Below are 20,098 nucleotides of genomic sequence, written 5' to 3' on the forward strand. Positions count from 1 at the left end.
CCCGCGTTCCCCTCTGTTACTCGGCGCTCATTTACGGGTTTATGGCACCTCTCCTGAAATCGTGCAAAGGATGAAAACAGATTTAGATGTAGAAGTGAAAAACCAGCCCGCGCTATTTTGTGCGGAGGGGGAGGTGTCGCAGGCTCGCTGCCACCAGCCAAGCTCCACCGGTGTCCCCGGGGTCCCCGTCACCTCCTGCGGAGGCGGCATGGGAACGTCCCAGCTTCTGCTTGGGAAGGCAAAACCCAGGGTGAGGAGCACGAGTGGGATGCAGGGGCCAACCGGTACCAGCTGTGCTTCCAAATCACCGTGCCAGCCTCAGCTGCAGTTCCCAGCCCAGCCACGTTAAGCCGCTAAATAAATCCGGTAGTCCTTCACCCAGAAATAGTTTTGGAAACCTGAGCCCTGGTTCTCAGGAGGGCTGGGTGACCTCAGACCGTGGCGTTCCCGTTTGGAAGGAGGTTTAATGCCCCTCGGCGGAGAGGAGGAATTAGCCAAATTAGCCAGGTCACCAGGGCAGGTTGAGGGCTCAGGGAGTTGGGTGGGGAACCCAGCCTGGGCTGGATGCGGGCAGCGGGGTCCCAGCAGTGCGGGTGGGCACCTCCCTGCTGCTCGTGGGTGCTCTGCGTGCCACGTCCCATCCCCACATCCCACCTCTGAACCCACTGTGCAGCAACAACCCCGACTTCGCCAGCAGTCGCTTGCATGAGAAAACGAGATTAGGAAAATATTCCAAGTATCCGTGTCTGTCCTTCAGGGGCAAACAAACCCGGAGCCAGCGCTGTTTGTCCGTCAGCTGGCCCGCAGCTTGGGAAAACAGCTGGGGAGTGCAGTGGGAGACACCTTTGGCACCAGCGGAGATAATGCTGAGTGCTGCGCTGAATCTGCACGTGCCTTTGGGGGACGGTAAGTGTGTAGCATCTTGCAGGCAGGGGCACTCACTAAATCTCCATTCCTGAACGTCCCTGGGATGGAGAATCTGCATGTGTGCGCTTGCTGCCCTGGGCACGTGGATTTTTTCTAGATTCAGGTGTTCCACCTGCTTCAAAATGATGCTGGGAAGAGGTGAAAAGTTGGGAAATTTGGAGGACTGATGGCAACAGCGGCATCCTGGGGAGCCTGGCAAAGAAACGCCCCGAAATTCTGATCTGAGTTTTGGGCCAGTTATTCTCCCAGGGCAATAAGATCAAGATGAATTCTCTCCGTTCTGCCTTTTCCAGGAACAGACGCAGCTGACAGATCTGAAATGCAAGGAGGCAGGGAGGAATGGTAGCAGTTCCCAGGTCATCGTTTTATCAAAATCAGCAGGTATCTGCCGTGCCCTTGAGCTCTCTGCCATGGCCCCTGTTCTGTGCGGCTTCCCCGTGGCAGCTGTCACCAGCCCTGCATTATCAAACCACCTGCCTGAATTTCAAGGAACTCATCCATATATTTAACAGGAATAGCAATTTCCGGGAGCTCTTGGGGGCCTGGAGATAAGAGCATCTGAAACGGGGATTTCTGCTGAGCTGTGCTTACGCTGCCGGAGCTGGAATTTCTCTCGGCTCAGATATCCGCTGGGGTGCTGCAGGGAGGTGGGTTTCGTTTAAGCCATAATCAGCCACGGTTCACAGAACGTTATCCCCATGGGAACTCTCCCAGGTCTGTGGGCCAGTGCAGCTCACCTCATCTCAGTGATTTTGCATTCCCCTAACCCTGCCATGAGCTTGCCAGCCGTGGATTTATCCATATATTCTCACGGGTTCTTGCAGAGGACTGTCTTGGTGGATTCCCCACCGCTGTCAGCGCCAGCTCCTGCTTCACGCAGAGGATCGTGCCCAGCACCAGCCCTTCTGGCAGTCCTGGCACCTGGGGAGGCACAGACCCCGCTGATGCAGCCTGGAGGACGCTTTCTTTCTTTGCATGTTTTTAAGCCAAACACAGCTCCTGAAATCAATAGAGAAGGAGATTCCCCTGCAGCCCGGGGAGCCGTCCTTTCCACATTCTTTCCTGGGACTTTCAAAGGAGCTGAGGAATCCAATTTCCACTAATTTGCTTTGAAAATACTGAGCTAAAATTGTAATTATGGCACATGGCATTGCAGGTGAGGAAAGAACCCACCAGACTTCAGGTACTTTGTTTTCGTAAGATATGAGCGTTGATGATTTATTAAGACTTCCAGTTTAAACAACATTATGTTGCTTAGTGTTGGAAGGTGTTCCTACAATTAATGAAAATTTCATAGACTGACTGGGGAAGAAAGCGACCATTTTATGTCCCGTACCAGATGGCCTAACCCAGCTGCTCACTTTTTGCTTTGAACTGTGATTCTAATGACTTCTCTGTCCTTTGAAGTCTGGCTCTGTGCTGTCGAACCAGATGTATTTGCATGATAGTAGCAGAGCGTGTTGAACAGTGGCCGACTTGTGCTCTTTTCCCTCACGGCCACTGCTGGATACCGTGCAATGATTGCTCTCGTTTGGGGTTTTTGAGGGGTGAGCAAATGTGGAGGCTTACTAGGTGCTGGTAAGATGTGTCTCCATGTCAACAAATTCAGAGAAATTATTCCCTAAACTCTGGTGAAGAGGAATTACTGCAAGAGCTCTGCCTTTGGTTGCTTTATAAACCCATGTGGTGGTTTCAGTCCCAGATTTATTAGGGCCTAACAAAAGCAGGGGCTGCTGTCAAAACACAAATTTCAGCAGCACTTTAAAAACAAAGGGCAACGAGGAAGGACGAGCTTTAAGTATGTATTAAGAAGCTTTCGAAATAATAAATCACAACATAAGGCGGTGACAAAAGGAACAAAACCGAAGACAGTCCCCGAGCGTGGGTTTGGTGGAAATTTACGCCAAGCAGAGCTGGGAAGGCAGCGCTGACATTCCTGGCTCTGAAATGCCAAACCCACAGGGCTGTGCCGCCTCCAGCAGCCCCCAGCTGTACCAGGGTGCACCTCACTGCCTGGCAGAGGCCCCAATTTTGCTCATTTTCACACCAAAACCACTCGGTGAAGAACCCCTCAGAGCGATTCTGTCATGGCAAAGGCGGCCACGGGCTGCTCGTCATCGCTTCGCCTCCCGCAGCACCGGGCAGCAGCGAGCTCTCCACAGGGCGCCGGCTGGCCCGGCAGCTCCATCAAGTCGCCCTGTCGCGACATGAACACGCGATAACGACACGATCGCGTAGCTCTGCGTGAAGTTTTACCACCTACAAAACGCGGCCACCCCCGGAGGGGCAGCCCCGATCGCTGCGGGCCGGCTGCGGGCGGGCAGTGCCCCCTGCCGCCCTCACAACCCGCCGCCCGCCTCCCTTCCCTTCGCTCCTCCCGCCGCCGCCATTTTGCAGCCTCCCTCCCTCCCCGCCCGGCGCGGCCGCCATAGGCGCCCCGGAAGGGCCATGGCGTTGCCATAACGCCGCTGCCGGGAGGAGCTGAAGATGGCGGGGCCGGAGCCGGGCGGCTCGTTCCGGCATTGCTTGGCGAGGCTGGGCGCCCTCCGCCTTCAGCCCGGCTCCGAGCAGCCCTCAGGCGGCCGCCGCACCGAGCTGCACCTGCTGCTGGACCAGCTCATCTCCGACAGCTGCGGGCCCACCGCGGTGGCCGGGCCCAGCCCGCAGGTAGCCCGCGGGGTGGGCTCAGAGCTTCCCCGGGGTGTTTTTTTTGGGGGGGTTTTGTTTTGGGTTTGGCCATCGTTACTGGCTTTAGTTTTGCCCTGCTGTTCGCTGTTTGGGTGATGGGTGAGGAGAAAGGAAGGTTCCCGAGCAGGAGCTTTCCTCAGTCCCCACATACATCGATGTCGGTGTTATACCGCCTGTGAGAGCTAAGCCTTAGCCGCTGATGTGGTTTCCACCCCAGGTTTGTCGCCTCTAATTCATAAACTTAACGCTTTCTGTTCCAGGATGTTTGTGCTTTGCTTGTCCAAGCCTGCCAGCTGGTTCATCTCGATCAGGCGCATCTCGTCAGCAAAGTCTGCCAGCTCATCTACCACTTGCTAAACAGATTCCAGGTACAGAAAGTTTGGCCAGAGAGGCCTTTTGTTTCTTCTTGTTTCTTTTACAGGGCTGTGGAACAGGCCTTCATGCATATTCACTTGGATTTTTGCTCTGTCGTTCCTTTACTCTTAGCTGAGGTTCTGATCTGTGGCTTTAGCCTGGCTGACAGCTTGCTCGTGTAAAAAACAACTCCCAGTCATAACTAATATGCCATAGGAAATACTCTTAATTATAAGATATTTGTGTGAATCTGTCATTTTCTTAATTGTAGCCCGATTCTGTGATGATGTGTAATTTTAACAGCCAGATTACGTGAGTCTGTACCCATTAGGAGGGTAGATATATTGATCTTAGCACTACAGGATGATGCAATTTTCTTGACCATAATCCTTTTCTGTTATGGCAGGTGACATTTGATGAACAGAACTTGAATTTTCTCCTCTCCTACTGCATCTCTGCTCTTAAGCAGTGCAGCTCTTGGACACACGTAGAAGTTCTGCAAGCTTTAGCGGCTCTTGTTTACAATAATGGACCTAAATGTCAAAAGGTGGGTTTACAAACTAGGAGAAACTAACCAAGAAAAACTTGCAACTTCTACTGGTTTTTGTTGTTTGAGAGCAGGGGAAGGTAATACAAAATGTATCATGTTCTCAAACCACTTTACCTTTTAGATTAATATTAGACCCTACTTAAATCGTGCCTAGTACCTGCGGAAAAGTTGACATTCAGGTGTGTTAGGTGTATGTTGTAACAATCAGTAGGTGACAAGATTCTTCCCATGCTGAATGATGCCCTACCTGCAGGCTGCAGCTGCAGGGACCATTTAGGATCTGGCTTGAGCCAAAGGCACGCTGTGAAAGAGGGGTGTCAGGCTCAGTCTGCAGACTAAGCCCCCTGGTTTGTCTGTGTGTCAGGCAGGAAGGATGTAGGGAGCTTCAAATTGCACGTTACTCAGCAGGCTCCACTGAGGATCCGGAAATATATCCCACAGCCAGATCAGGTCTTTGGTGTGCAGTGGGCTCAAAGCCACTTCAAAGTCGAGGCTCTCTAGTATCAGTCCGGGGCTTGCACGAAGCTCCTTGTGGCTGCAGCGTGACTGATAGTGGTTGATACGTTCAATTCTCTTGCTGTCACCAGCACTTGGCAGTTTGCAGAGCAGTTTCTGCTGTTTGTCTGGAGCACGGGGTAGTGATGCTGGCAGTGTTGTAGCTGCCAGCTTGCGTGGGTTTGTAGCCTAGAAAACTGCAGCAGTTTGGTACAGCAGTTGTTACTAACTTAGCTTTATGTCTGGGAAGAAGGCATAAATTGTGACTCAGCCTGAGCTATGCTCACACTCAGTACTTTTTTAATACAAAATAGGAGAGCTTTGGAAATGCATGTTATCTGGTCATTTTGGTGAACATAATCTGTCTCTGGAATTTGAAATTGAAGCTGACAAATCTTTTTTTTTGTAGCATGGATATATTTAGCTACCAAACAAAAGAGCCATTGGGCTGAGGGAAGAGCATTAACCCCTAGTGACTTTTGCTGGTTTGTTTCAGTATCTCCCAGATTTGCTGGGCAAGACAGGACTCCTGGTGCAGTTCAGTGATTCTGCTCAGCCCAACATGGAGCTCAGGACAGCAGCACTGCACAGCATGGCAAACCTGTGTCTCAGGTGCGTACCAGCCTTTGCAGGTAGTGGAGTGGATGCCTTAGAAGATGTGCATCTGACAGCACGGGCAGCTGGTGGATAAAATCCATCTGTGGATAAAAGCATGAACTCTCAGACTTCTGGAAATAGTGTTATTGTGGGACATGCTTAGGGAAGAAAATAAAGTGTTTTGTCTGGTCCTGCGGTAATTGCTGGGAGGTTGTGAGATCTCCATCCTTGGAGGTGCTTAGAACTTGAACAGTCGTGGTCCTGGGCGACCTGCTGTCATCGGCCATGCTGTGGGCAAGGGGCTTGGAGTAGCTGATCTGCAGAGGTACCTTCCAACCTCAGCTATTCCGTGATTCTAATTTCAGGAAAAACACTTGCAATATTAGGGCTGTCCTCTAAATGTTATCAAATGTGCTTTGGTGGCTTGAAGTAACTAAAAGTTTTGGAAACAGCTGCTTAGGAATCCATTAGAAAGGAATTTGCTTAATGACCCTAAAGCTACTGCAGCAATGGCCAGCTTTTAGTTTATGGTACTTATGGCAGCAAAGATTAAAGTGATGCAATTTCCCTCTCTTCCTACAGTAAGTCAAGAGACAAATTATAAAGCAATGATTTGTCTCTTGCTTTAATTTTAGTGTGCCTGGACAGCCATACTTGGATGAGCCCTACCGAAGTGTCTGTTTTCAAACTTTCCTAAGTGTTCTGCAGTCTTCAAAAACCTCTGATGTAGATGACATCACCTTTTGTGTGGTAAGTGAGAGTCTAGGATGCTCTAATTAGGAAATTGTGCTGCTGGAATATTGGAATTTGGAATATTTGAAACTTGGAATGTTTTCAACTGAGATTTTGCTTAAATAGACTTTTTTTTTTTTTTGCTTTTAACAGGATGTTACAAATAACTGTCAAAGTAACTATGTTGAGCAAAGCTTTAACTGCCTAGAAGGTCACCTAAGAGGTGTGATCCTTCAGTGTTTTGGGAAGGAAAAGTAAGTAATTCTGTGCTTTTTGCTTTCAGTTGCTACAGAATGCACTGAAAGGTATCCAGTCACTTCTAAATGGCGGGAAGATGAAACTAATGCAAGCTGACCAACTTGGATCTCTTCTTGCAGTATTAAAGGTAAAGGAAACAGACACTGGAAAGTGCACGTTCCAGTTGCCCATGGAGTGCAAAACAGTATGGGAAGATGAGGAAGACAGAGCAGAGAAGCCTGAGCATGGGGGGAAGATGTAGCATGAAATACAAATTAAAAAGATGGGAGGCCTGTTTGTTTTGTTTTGGTTTGGTTTGTTTTTTTTGGACCTACTTGAAGTCCTTCTGGAGATAGCTGTTACATAGCACAGGGAGAGGCAAGATGTGAAGGATGGATCACAAGCCAAAGGGAAAATTGATGAACACCTGAGGAAACATACAGCAAATCTTTGTGCATCAAAAAGGAAAAGAATGCTAACGTTTCTGTTACTCTTCCAGAAGTGTATGTTTCACGGCCTGCCAGGACTGAGCTTAGAGGTGCCTGCAGCCTTGTACCCAGCCCCGTTACCTCAGTATGACAAAAGGTCGCCTGTCAAGCAGGAGCAGCCAGAGCCGACCGCCTCGAAGACAACAGGGGTAAACTGAAATCGGACTGATTCTCCTGTGTACTCGTGTGCCTGTTTGTTGAGGTTGTATGTGCCTGATACGGTACTAGTGGCTAACGGTCTCTTTGCATTTTGGGCACGTGATACTTTTTTTTTTTTTTTCTTCAAAGATATTGGTTATAAATCTCTGCACTGAATAAAATTGCTTTGTGAACTCAGGTGACAAGAACAAATGGCTCTGCAGAGGCTGGTTTTCTTGACTTAAGCTGTGTGCATCAGATATTCGTCTGTAGCCAAGAATTCTTGGCCTGCAGACGTGGAGTTGATGCTTGCAGACTAGCTAAAGTTTTTTATTTTATAAATTGCATTTTCTCTCCTAACATCTGCACAGTCATTTTGACTTTTTCTAAGGAAAGTCAAGTTCACCTAGAGACTGATACTTAGGGACTGATTTTATTTCTCTTTTTTTTTTTCTCTGCTTTTCCTCTCCCTAGCTGTTCTGCTTAATTCTTATACAGGTTATTATTTAACCCTGTAAATTTTTTTTCTTCCTTGTAATGTCTTTCGGGTAATTGGTAATCCAAAGTTAGGTAGTCATGTTGACTCATTTCTTTTTAGATGTTAAATAACTACTATAAATCCAAAAGAACTGCAAAAGCACTGGCTGTTTTTATTAATTTTGTGCAAAATATGTTTTTTAAATATATATATTTTTAATTGAAAATCTTTTGTTTTACTGATTAAAAACTAAGCTTTGGCTTCTTTGAGAGTATTCAGATATGAACTGTTTATTTACATTAGAGTGTTAGTACACTGATTTTACTGTAACTAGTAGGCAGAATTTGCAGTCTCTCAGATGCTGATGGTGTGTTTTTTTTAGACGTACAATATTGTATATTTTATTGCATTTATACACACAGTATTGTTGCACTGAAGATGCTAAATAGCTGTGATAGTTCATAGTAAAACTAAATTTAATCTAAACTTAACTTGTTTAGAAACTAAAACTGTTATGTGTCGATGCCCTTATACAAAGGGCATGGTTTATTATATTGAACTCTGCTTTTGTCTGGATTAACAATTATCTTTATTTTCAGAGGAGATTTTTCCCCTAGTAGAAGATTTACCACTATGAAATGTTTGCACATCTTTATAGATACTACTTCATTTTTTTAAAATAATCTATTTTTTTTTTTTTTTTACAGAACCGAAGAAAAAAGTCCAAAGGGAAACAAAAGAAAGGAGAGTTTGCAGAAGAAGGAAGAGAAGATCTATGTGATACAGGAAAGGAATCGATCCGTGGAGTTGACATGCTGAAACTGCGCTTGGGGGATGCACAGAACAGTCGTTGTTCAGATCCTCAGACTTGTGCATCGGATGCTGCATGTGTGCCTGCTGGAAAGGATCACTTACCTTCACACTGTACTAGCTGGAAGAGAATCAGCAGCAGTGAGTCAGAATATTCTGATGCTGAAGGTGGAATACAGAGCAAAACGAGGTTATTGTTGTTCATGTAATCATAAAACGTAGTAGCCAGTAGTGCTGTTTTTACAACAATTTAAGTTTATCACATTAAATCATACCTTTTGTTCCTGTAGGTCTAGTACCAATTTTACAAGTGCGCAGACTTCCTTTCAGAGGATTCCAGTGCTTTGTTCTTAATCAAAACTGTTGAAAAAATCACTTTTCCATTTATGTTGTGGTACAAGAAAAATGGAAGGCAGTAATTAATATTGGCTTGAAAGTAAACTTGTTCTTTCTGTTCCCTGTTTTGGTCTAAAACACTTCACTTACTGCTCTCACAGCTAGTCACTAACATGAAAGAGGTTAAATCCATTACTTTTCACTGCTGCTATTCCATTAATCTTTTTGTTTATTTGTTTTTAAGGTCTTATCAAGCCAAAGTTCGTCAAGGGGCTCTAGCCTGTTTCCTCTCTACTATCAAATCGATAGAAAAAAGAGTTCTTTATGGCTACTGGTCAGCATTTGTTCCTGATGCACCTGGCATTGGCAGCCCCCAGTCAGTGTCCCTGATGACTATTGCTTTAAAGGACCCTTCTCCAAAGGTTAGACAGTTTTGAGTAGATGAAGCATTGTATTTTTCAAGTATTAATCTTCAGTTACTAATCTTACGGAGTAAAAATGTGATACTCATCACGTGCTTGAGATGATCATTGCAGAAGGGCTATGAGAAAATAGCGTTTTCTCAAAAGATCTGCTGTGGCTAACAGAAATGTTTTGTCATTTCAGACACGTGCCTGTTCTCTTCAAGTTCTCTCAGCCATTCTGGAAGGTTCGAAGCAGTTTCTTTCTGTTGCTGAAGATGCTAATGATCACAAGAGAGCTTTTACACCCTTTTCTGTAACTATTGCTTCTAGCATCCGGGAGCTGCACCGCTGCCTGCTGCTAGCCCTGGTGGCAGAATCATCTTTTCAAACACTAACGCAAATCATCAAGGTAATTGCACTGTCAGTGTTTCAATTGCTACCCAAGAGCTGATATTGGTATCTAGATTTCTTTTTGAATTAAGATTGCACAGAAGTTCTTGTAGCTGTTGAGGACCAAGGGACAAGAGGGGCAAATACGGTCATCATATCTCAGAGCTTCGATGACTGAGTCTTTCTACAAAGGCTTAGGGTCTCTTTTCCCTTCAGTGCAGTTCTCTTGTTCTGCATTTCTTTCATGTATTCTTTTTTTGAGGTGAATAAGCCTGTATAATGATTGTGGAGACTTAACCTGCCTTTGAGACTTGAATCCAAACCTCCATCTTAAGAAGCACAAGTTTTTTGTGGGCTATTGGTCTTTATGCCAGGTCACAGTACTTTAATAATTGTTGTAGGAGCCACGTTTGTAAGCAGTTTTCAAAGAGCAGCTAACTGGGTCATTTTTTTTTCAGGTGTCCTTAGATACTTAGCTGTCTAAATGGACTAAACTGCAAATGTAGGAACGAATGTATTGGAGGCCAGGCTGACGTTGTAACCACCACTCCATGTATGCTTTTATGTGTTTCAGTGCCTTGCAAATTTGGTTTCAAATGCACCATACAGCCGTTTAAATCCTGGGTTGCTGACAAGAGTCTGGAACCAGATAAAGCCATACATCTGTCATAAAGGTTTGTTCTGTATATCTGGAGTCTCTTTGCATGTTATTCCTTAATTCAGCATTGGTTATTATGCAATATTATAAATACATAAGTAAAGGTAGCACCATCAAGTTATATGTTATGATCAGTCTCCTTTGAAAATGTCTGAAAAAATTCTGAGGTATCCGTGAGATGCTAACGAGCTGCCTTTGTTTTCCCCCTCCCTGTTCTTTCTTGCAGATGTTAACGTTCGAGTTTCTAGCCTCACGTTGTTAGGGGCTGTAGTATCTGCCCAAGCACCTTTACCAGAGGTGCAGTTACTTTTGCAACAGCCCAGTTCTTCAGGGCTAAACAGTAGCGGTAGTGGAACCCCTCATCGTTTTAATTCTTCTGAGCAGTGGAGAAAAGCCCCCCCCTTGGAAGGGGAGTCTCCAGATAATCCAGCGGGATGTACGTCTCCAGAACCATGCTGGCTTATTCGTCTCTGTATTTCCATCGTTGTTCTGCCCAGAGAGGATTCCTGTTCTGACAGCGATGCGAACTTCCCATCTGGGAGCGTTTATGAGCCATCTCCTGTTCGACTGGAATCCTTGCAGGTGATGATGAACAGTTCACTACAGTGAGCTTGTAAAATGAACAGCCTGGTACAATATCAAATTGCCTCACATCAGCCGAGTCTCGTGGGTTGCCTTTGTTCTTAGCTCACTCAGTGAGATGAGGTGAAAGCATTTGCTAGAGCAGCGTTTCTGATCTGTTGTGGCTGAAGGAGCAGTAGCATTTTGATTCTATGCCTGTGGCTGCAGCAAGGCCCTCCCAGAGTAAAGCTGCAGCAGTGAGTTCGGCTTGATTTTTGGTACTTTTATTATTTTAAAATATTACTTGGCTTTAAGTGCTGGCATCTGGTGAAAGCTATGAGTTTTCCCCCATGCAAACTCCTCTGTACAGAATCTAAATGTAAAGGTTTGCTAGAAAATGGGGGTGGGGGAACATTGCAGTTAATGAACAGAGTGGAAAGAGCTGCAGGATGATGCTGCATGGCTAAAGTACCACCTGTGAACGTTGAGCCTTGGCCCTGTTTTTCTTCATGTAACCATAGAAAACAATAAGATTTTGTAGTGTGCATCCCAAGGGTCTCATACTTCTTCTGGAACGGTGGATATTTGTTAAATCCAGCTTTGCAGAACACAGCAACAGCATTGCAGGGGATGCAGGATGTATTACTCGTTACTCTTACAGACACTCTTGCTTTTTTTTTTTTTTTTGCTACAGGAAACCTCATTTGACTTACGGTAAATAATTCATTGTGTTGCTACCCAATAGTGCTTTTGTGGCTCCTTTTTGAACAAGATCATGAAATCAGAAAGTTTTTAATTAGCTCTACTCTTCTAGAAGCCGTGCTGTAAGGTGTATCTGTTACCAGACTTCAGTGTAAGGTTCCTGTGTTGGTTTGCCTGTTTACATGCTGTATGTGTTTCAGATAGCTTGGTGTAATAGAAGGAAAAAATTCTGAATTGAGTTTATCTTTTGGTTGCGTTTAGGTATTGGCTCTTCTTGTAAAAGGATACTTCTCTATGGCTCAGACCTATTTGCTAGAACTTGGAGAAGTGGCTTGCAAATGCATGGAAGAAATGGATCCATCCATTCAGCTCCACGGAGCCAAAGTAAGAGTGTGAGAAAACACCAACGTTGTTTTACCAAGTCAGTTTTGCCATTCCGTGTGCTTTGCAAATACAGATGACTAATGCTGAATATTCAGAGAGATTTTCATGTAGCAGCACTTTGTAATGAGCTGGTACGCGCTGTAGCTCTTTGGAAATGCAGCACCCTGCCACTTTGGGAAGTGCACCTTCTACTTCTAGTCTTGAACTCTTAACGAATGTTTGGCCCGTTACTCAAAGGAAATCTCAAAGAGATTTCCTCTTTACCCAGCAATTTGTTATGCTGCTTTAGCTGGGGACTTCATGTAAGAAAGGCTTCTCCTCTAATTTCTTCACTAGTAGGGACAGAATAGAGTCCAAATTAATACTGGATCTCATATTTTTGTTCCTTAGGTAAATAAGTATAGCCCTAGATAAAGGTTACTGTAGTTCTGTGGTACTTGAGTCATCCTTGATAAAGACCTAGCTGCTTTCTGTCTCCTTGCAGCTTCTGGAGGAGCTGGGCACGGGTATAGTGCAGCAGTACAAACCTGATTCAGCTGTTGCCCCTGAGCAGAGAGTACCGGTCAGCACGGTAAGTGTGTGGGCTCCCTCTGAGATTGCACTCAGAGCTTCCTTTTTTGAATTCCCTGCAAAGTTACTGGTATGGGAACAAATCAATTACAGGAAAGCAGAACAGGAGTAAATACCTGCAGCTTTATAGGTACTGGATTTCTGTACACTTCCTCCGTTATTTTGGCATTTATTTTAGACTGTAGGTAAGTGATCTTTTTACGTGGTATTAACAGTGCCTCTACCTTTCCTCATCCCACTTCTTCCTGCCTGATGTAAGTCAGGAAGCTGGAAGACCAGTCCAAACTGCATGTGTCATTACTGCTCCATAAAGCCTAGATGTAGACGTCTAGTGTTACGGCGTTCTGTGAACAACAGGTAATTTGAAAAAGTTATTTAGAGTACACTAAATCTAAGCTTGTCACCAGTGACCCTGCCAGCTGGGGAACGTGTCCAGTAGTAGTGGTTTCCTGTTACTTGTTGTGAATGGAAATTGTCAGTGTAAAATTGTAAATGAAAATACCCAGCTTCGTGGTTTCAAGAATGGAATCGTGCTTCTGCCTGATGCAGTATAAGTGGGTGTATCCCCCTGAGAAGGAACAAACACAACTCAGCCAAGAAGTACTTTATAGCAGTACTAAAATATCTTAAATACTTCATTCTGGATGTTAATTGTTTTAGGGTTCCAAATAGTTGTAATTGCTGTCACGTGTGATTTTGCTACCTACTCTTTGTCTTCTAAATGACTGTAAAAAAAAAAAAAAAAAAGACAAACTATTATAGAACTTAGGCATAATTGCTGAGTTTTAACAGGTAAACCTGTCTGCTTCTGCAGGTTGTCACTTTCTGGACTATGATGTTAAATGGCCCTCTACCTGGTGCTCTGCAGAATTCTCAACATGCAACTCTTCAGACGAGTGCCTGTGATGCTCTGTCCTCCATCTTGCCAGAAGCTTTTGGCAGTCTGCAGGTAACGGAGCACTTCTATAAGCTTGGCATTTTTACCTACTGAAACTTTTCTTGTCTGCTAGATTGTATTAATATAAAGCCTTTAAAAATTACATGGAGAGGGCAGGGAAGCCGCCTAGAATATTTCTTGCGTTCTGAACAAGCTGTGGCTATTGAAGACTGGAGAAGGCAATGTTGAAAGTAATTAGTCTCACAAACCAATTAAACTGTGGGTCAAAGAAGCCTTTTGGCCCTGCTATGAATACTCAGCCTTGGCTATTGATGCATGGGATGGAGGGCAAGAATTTCATCTCATGAGGGAGGGGTGAAGGGTTGCTATTTTGCTGGTTAAGCATTTGAAGAGACAGCTGAGCTAACAGCCGTGGACTGATGTTCACCAATTTGCATGCAGGTTTTTTCTTTTGGCTGGCTTTTAAAACACTAAAGTGCAGTGTTTGCCCTGGCAGAAGCAAACGAATATGCTGGCCCTCCTCTCCTTTTGCAACATGAAATATGCTTCTAAACATGAAAGCCTTGGCAGTGTACCACCACTGCATTGTGCAGCTCCTTTTATGTCACTGTGCCCTTCTTGATGGGCAGTGCTCTGCCAGATCTCATTTGCCCAAGAATTGCTAGTACAGCAGTATCTCTGGTATTCTCCATCTGGTTTCTCCAAGTACAGCATGTACCTCATCGCGCTGTACTTTGATCCTGTACACTCTCTTGTCCCTGTGGTCACGTGGGGTCAAGTCAGTGCCCACTCTGACCCTTTGCTCTGATGAAACAAAGATCTTTGTCGCGGTTTGGTAAACTGGCAATCTGTCCAGGATGAACTTAATCTACCTTGTTGTCCTTGTTTACGAAGTGACAGGAGAAAGCAACCGATCCAGGTTGTTTTACCTCTGATGGGCCATTTACCTTCTGCATTTGGATGATAAATAATATTTTGATTCCTTCATGGTGTTATCTAATAGCAACAAGACATTTTTTTTTTTTCTGGAAGTGTTGTGGTTTTCTGTGTGGCATCCAGAAATGCTCATCAATTTACCTTGAAGTAAAGAGTGCACTCTGAGTGGTAGCTTTTATAGTTTCCATGTATTGTGGTCTTTCAGAGTATTTGTCAGTTGCCTTTGAGACTTTTTTCAGTTTCTCCCTGTTACCACAACTGCTTCTCATTTCAGAATGACCAGCAGATCCTGTGCATCACTCTGCTGCTTGGCCTGAACCACAGTGAGACCCCGCTGGTAAAAGCTGCTGCTGCACGTGCCCTCGGAGTCTACATCCTCTTCTCTTGCCTTCGTCAGGTCAGAACTTGTTTATTTTTTTCTTATTTTGAACCATTTTAGAATGGAATTGGTAAACCATGAGATATGGGACCTGAATTTGTTTGCAATGAGTTGGCCTTCCTTCTTGCTTTCGGTCTAAAGTATTTAACAGGACGGGGCTTCGGTTTTGCTTACAACTGACAAGTAAAGCTCATTTTGAGAGAAATGCTGATTAGCTTCCACAACAATTTGATCTCAGCTTGGTTGGGTTAGTAGCCTTTTTTTTTTTGCTATGTAGCCTTCAGTGAGTGATTTTTAACAAAAACAAATTATGCAGTAGCTGATGCTGCAATTTTAGTTCAAATATTTTGCAAGCAATATCCTTTATCATGAGCAAAGGAATGAAAATGAAATGTAATGTACCATAGAAGAGAAAATTAAACAAGCAGCTCAACAAGGAGCTTGGTGAAGCAATTACTTTCTTAACATTGGGATTTGATGAGTATAAAATTGACAGTCCAGGTAATTATGTTAAAATCCAAAGTAACTAAAGCACCAATGGAATTAAATTATACAGTGAAAGCTTTCAGCAAAAGCTACCTAGGAGAGTGGTGAGCTTGGTCGCCATGGTGGTTTAGACTGTTAATTGAAGATCAAACAAACCTGTACAGAAAGCACCGTAAACACATTAAAAGTTCTTGCCTAAGAAATAATATGTTAATAGAGGCAGTCTGTGCACATCTCATTTTCCCTAGAAGGGCCAGATGTGTATGTTACTAAGGAAATCGTGCAGATTTTTTAAACTTTCTAATAACTTTTTTCTTTCTTTTATAGGATGTGATGTTTGTGGCAGACACAGCAAATGCAATTCTGAATTCCCTCCATGACAAGTCTCCGAACGTCCGTGCCAAAGCAGCCTGGTCCCTGGGCAACCTTACAGACACTCTGATTGTCAACATGTACGTCAGCGGGCTTCAGCCCACAGAGGTCCTCTCAGTGCCTGTATTCCCATAGCACATAGAGGACACTTAGTATCAAATAGACAAAATCTGTGGTCACTGTGTCAAAACTGAATGCTTCTTTGTAGCCACTCTTCAGCCTGTGTAGACACTTGGGCTGTATTACAAATATCCTGTACCCAGCTGAGGTTGACTTCAAGTTCACTGCTTGATTTTTAGGTCTTTCTAATCATTAATTCTGGAGAATGCTCCAAGATTACTTTTCAGTTTTTTTTTTTTTTTTTTTTCCCTGTATGTTACTTAGTGTAATTGCATGTTCCCTGGTTACTTTACTTTTAACATACTACAAAAGTATGAGTAACAAATATTTAACGCTTCCTCAAGCCAAAGGCTGGAGGACGCCCAGCCCGCTGTTACATTTTTAACAGGAGAAATAGTTATCATATATTCCTGCTAATGAATTGCCTCTGAGCAATTCATTGCCCTCTGTCTTTTATTACAGACGTAATGCATTGCTAACAGGCTTTCTTGCATTGATAGCTTGGTTTTAAATTAATAAACATAGTGGTCACATGTAGTACGGTCTGCCTTACATATTAGCCTTCTAAAGAGTGAAGGTTGTTCAAATGACTTTATAAAGGATTGTATCACATCTTTGAGAGTGGATTAACTGAGCCAGTCTTTCACAATGTAATCCTTCTGCTAGGGAAACAATGGGACAAAGTTTTCAAGAGGAATTTTCTGATCTCCTCCTGTTGAAAATGTTACGGTCTGCGACTGAAGCATCCAAGGACAAAGACAAGGTATGAGGGGGAAAGAGGGTGGAGGATTGTGGTGTAGTTAGCTCTTACATTTTCATTTAAATAAAAGGCACCATTTACTTGCTTTTAGGGTGTTCTGCCCCAACAGACAGTGAGCTGCTGGTCAGCATCCTCTCTTGAGGGTCGATGTGTGGGATGTTTCCCATGTCTGTGGCCTGCAGGGCACTTGATTTTGTACTTGTCCACAGCATGAGGATTGTTAATTGTTTTGGAATGATCATATGAAGAGAATGATCTTTCTGATGGTATTTAGCAAGTTGTATCTGAAAAGACACCAGCTTAATTCCAGATGGGTTCCTTGTTGACTCTGCATGATTACGTAGCAGGCTTGTCAAAAGGCTTTGCCCATAAACTAAAAGCCAAAATGCTGTTGTGGGAACTTTTTTCTTTTTTTTTTTTTCCTTCAGGTAAAGAGCAATGCAGTCCGGGCCCTTGGGAATTTGCTTCATTTCCTTCAACCATATCATGTAGCAAACCCCAGGTTTAAGGAAGCCATCGAGGAATCTCTTCAGGCCCTCATTTCTACTGTTCTGAGTGAGGCCACCATGAAGGTGCGCTGGAATGCTTGTTACGCGCTGGGGAATGTGTTTAAGAACACTGCCTTGCCACTTGGTGAGTAGACTGGTCCCTTGGGTTTGGATTTGTACTGCAGGTGTGGTTTTAATTAGTCTCTGTTAGAAATGTGCTGGGGAAGAGGAGAGAAAGCAACCTGAGCTGAATCATGTTGTCATATCCAGCAGTATGTCTTTCCCAGAACTCTAGCCAGTGAAATAGGTTCAAATCCTGGAAGTGCTGATACAGTCATAGCTGTGCTGTGTTCAGTTGGATGTGTCATGTTGGAAAAGAACAGGTTTACAGCTGTGATTAGATGCAAAGTGTTGCTTTTCTTCTTCATTAACACCCCAGATTAACTTTTCTAAAACTATTTTCTTTTTCATAAGCCCTGCTTCTCTCATTAGACCAGCATAAATGCAGTAAATGTAAGCCCGTTAAATATTTTGGAGATACATTTACAGCTTTGTGTATTTGGAGTGACTGAAAAAGGTTTCTGTTGTTGTTGTGTTTATTTGTATTACTATTAGGAGAGGCTCCTTGGACCACACAAGCATATAATGCACTTTCCTCAGTAGTGAAGTCATGCAAGAATTTTAAAATCCGAATCAAATCAGCCATGGCCCTCTCCATCCCTAGCAAGAGGGAGTGCTACGGACCCACTGAGCAGTTCTGCCAGATCTGGGATGCCTTGGTGGAAGCCTTGCAGAAAAGTGAAGACACCGAGGACTTTCTGGAATTCAAGTACAGTGCCAGCCTCAGAACACAGATCTGCCAGGCTCTGCTTCACTTACTAAGTCTGGCAAAGAGCACGGACCTGCCATTAATTTGGAGAACCATAACAGAAAATGGGGATGCAATCAAATCCTATGTCTTGCAATATATGAAATGTGGAATTGAAGAAAATGAAGCAGGAACGCGCACAGACTTGTGCGAGAGAGAGAGAAAGTTAAAAGGAGCTATCGAACATCTCAGTGGGATAGAGAAACAGGTGGAGGGCAAAGCTGGCCCGAGAGTGTGTGTTTATCTAGAAGGCATCTTGATGAACCATGCCAATGCCACCGAGTTAACAAAGAGCTAAACAGGAGCACCTGTTTCAGTGGCTGGTAACTTGCACATCTGATTGCACACAGAAGAAACACACGGGTTGGAATTGTGCAGGCCATCCAAAAGAAAAGTTTCCTGTTGTTGGTGTTAAACAATTTGTTTTGAACTTTATTCATTCATAACACCTCATAAAACGTTTTTTAAACTTTTGTTTTGAACGGACTCTTCAAATCATCCTCACTTGGTTTTGTTTGTACCTGTTACAGTGTTACCTCTGGGGAAACAAATGTCCTTTCTTTGTATGTTTTATAAAAACAGCCTCTTCTATGAGCTTACCTGAAAGCCCTTTGTTACTGTTGCTGCTATATTCAAAATCACATTTGTAAGGGAGGGATCTGGCAGAATTTTGTTTTTCTAAGCACTGCAATAAACCCGAATATGCCAATATTTGAATAACAGCTTAGAGCAAACATGCTTTGCCTTTAACTGTCTATTCCTGGTGTCTTACACCTGGCCTCCCCCTCCCTGCTGCCTTCTTTCCTCCTGTCTTCCCAAACCCCAGCTCCGTGGCTCCAGGTGGGTGGTACTGCACTGCCTAGGCCAGAAAATTCAAACTAGCTCCTCTGAGCTGAGCAGAGGCTGGAGTTTTCACTCTTAAACCAGCTACTGTCGGGGTCTGCCACCTTTTTGTGGGATGTGTTGTGATGTTCTAAACCTCGGGTGGCTTTGCGTGTGTTGCTGAAGTTCTGTTCTTCCCCTTCCTTCAGGATTATGTGACTTTGTTTGATCTGTGCTTACTGCGCTGATAGCCGGCAGAGGACGGAGCTCTGTGATGTTGCCAGGGACAAATCAATACCTCCAGGAATTAGCCCGTCTGTGAGGCACTTGGAGAGTTAAGTGCCTCTGCTGTCCTAACCTCTGCATGGATGTTTGAACAGAGTTCAGTGCAAGCCCTCGCTGTCATAAAAGCTCTTTGGGATACACAATTTGTCCGCTTTGTGTTTTCCATCCTCGCTCTTGCCACAGGTTTCAGTGGGCCTCAAGTATTTGAGTATCTGAAACCCCTTCAGATTAATGGAGCCCCGTCTAGGAGCCTTTTTCACTGGATGTGCCAAGAAGTGGCTGCTCCTCCCCGTGCAGCAGGAGCAGTCCCCGTGCTTTGAAGTGCTGAGCAGTGGCCTGGGCTGGAGGCTGAGGAGGAGTGTGGTAGAGCCTGCGCTCTGCAGCTGTGCTTTGTCACCGTTGGCATCAGGATGGTGGCAGGATTGCTTGCCAAGGCTTGGTGGGAGCCCTAGAGCTTTGTTTTTTTTTTTTTTTTTTATTAAAAATTGTGAGGTTTGTCTGCATCCCAAAACACCTCCTGGCATCTGAGACGTGGACTTGTGCTCTGAGCAGCCCTGTGCGAGTGATGGGGGCAAAGCGAGTGATGGGAGGGTGGAGCAGCTGCAAGGATTTGGGTCTAATTTGTGGGTAACAGCTAAAAAACTGCTGTGTGGGCTGGGCAGGGGTTGATTACAGGGCTCAGCTGTGCCTGGCCCCAGCCCCTCGGCCTGTCTTTGGCTTCTGGTGGTGCCCGGGTCCAGCCCTGAGGGTGCTGGAGCAGGGCTGGGTGGTTTCTCCTGCCAGATCCCGCTGCAGTCGGAGGTCAGTGGTGTCTCGCTGCGTCCTTTCCTGTCCCCTGGTGCTGTGGGGAGGGCCCCGCTCGCCCTGTGCCTCCTGCTCACTGTTGGTCCTCGACCAGGGCCTGGCAGAGCACGAGGTGCTCGGTGCTGGCAAGAGGCAGCACCTTCCCCACCAGAGCCAGGGATTTATGGTGCTGCCTCTTTATTGTGGTGTTTACAAGCCAGGCGCTTTATATGTTTTCCTACGAATAGTTTCAAGGAGAAGGCAATTACCTTATCGCACGCAGCCTGATTTACAGCCGAGGTGCCGAGGGACATTGGAGCTCCACATGGGCTCTGAAAGGCAACCCACCGCAGGGTCAGGGGCTGGGGGAGAACAAGGGGGCTCCAGGGGCTGAGCCCCCGG

General features: G+C 45.0%; 1 protein-coding gene across 1 annotated transcript; it reads left to right on the forward strand.

Moving 5' to 3' along the window:
• Positions 1 to 3,308: 3,308 nt before the first annotated feature.
• On the forward strand, positions 3,309 to 18,528 carry HEATR6 (HEAT repeat containing 6). Its single transcript, XM_027471981.3, has 20 exons — positions 3,309 to 3,594; positions 3,876 to 3,983; positions 4,376 to 4,516; positions 5,511 to 5,626; positions 6,247 to 6,361; positions 6,627 to 6,728; positions 7,080 to 7,217; positions 8,392 to 8,684; positions 9,075 to 9,252; positions 9,437 to 9,643; positions 10,199 to 10,298; positions 10,509 to 10,864; positions 11,807 to 11,929; positions 12,414 to 12,500; positions 13,314 to 13,448; positions 14,608 to 14,730; positions 15,526 to 15,650; positions 16,357 to 16,453; positions 16,879 to 17,083; positions 17,554 to 18,528. Exons 1-20 carry the CDS (start codon positions 3,415 to 3,417, stop codon positions 18,102 to 18,104), a joined length of 3,480 nt encoding a protein of 1,159 aa, XP_027327782.3. The 5' UTR covers positions 3,309 to 3,414; the 3' UTR covers positions 18,105 to 18,528.
• The last annotated feature ends 1,570 nt before the right edge of the window (positions 18,529 to 20,098 follow it).

Source organism: Anas platyrhynchos, chromosome 20 (assembly GCF_047663525.1).
Source record: "Anas platyrhynchos isolate ZD024472 breed Pekin duck chromosome 20, IASCAAS_PekinDuck_T2T, whole genome shotgun sequence".
Lineage (NCBI taxonomy): Eukaryota > Metazoa > Chordata > Aves > Anseriformes > Anatidae > Anas > Anas platyrhynchos.

Excerpts from the sequence above, each read along its gene's own strand:
- HEATR6 (XM_027471981.3), top strand. The coding sequence starts at position 3,415 with ATGGCGGGGCCGGAGCCGGGCGGCTCGTTCCGGCATTGCTTGGCGAGG. Across the intron at positions 12,501-13,313 it reads AGAGAGTACCGGTCAGCACG|GTTGTCACTTTCTGGACTAT; the intron begins GTAAGTGTGTGG and ends CTGCTTCTGCAG. Across the intron at positions 16,454-16,878 it reads CATCCAAGGACAAAGACAAG|GTAAAGAGCAATGCAGTCCG; the intron begins GTATGAGGGGGA and ends TTTTTCCTTCAG.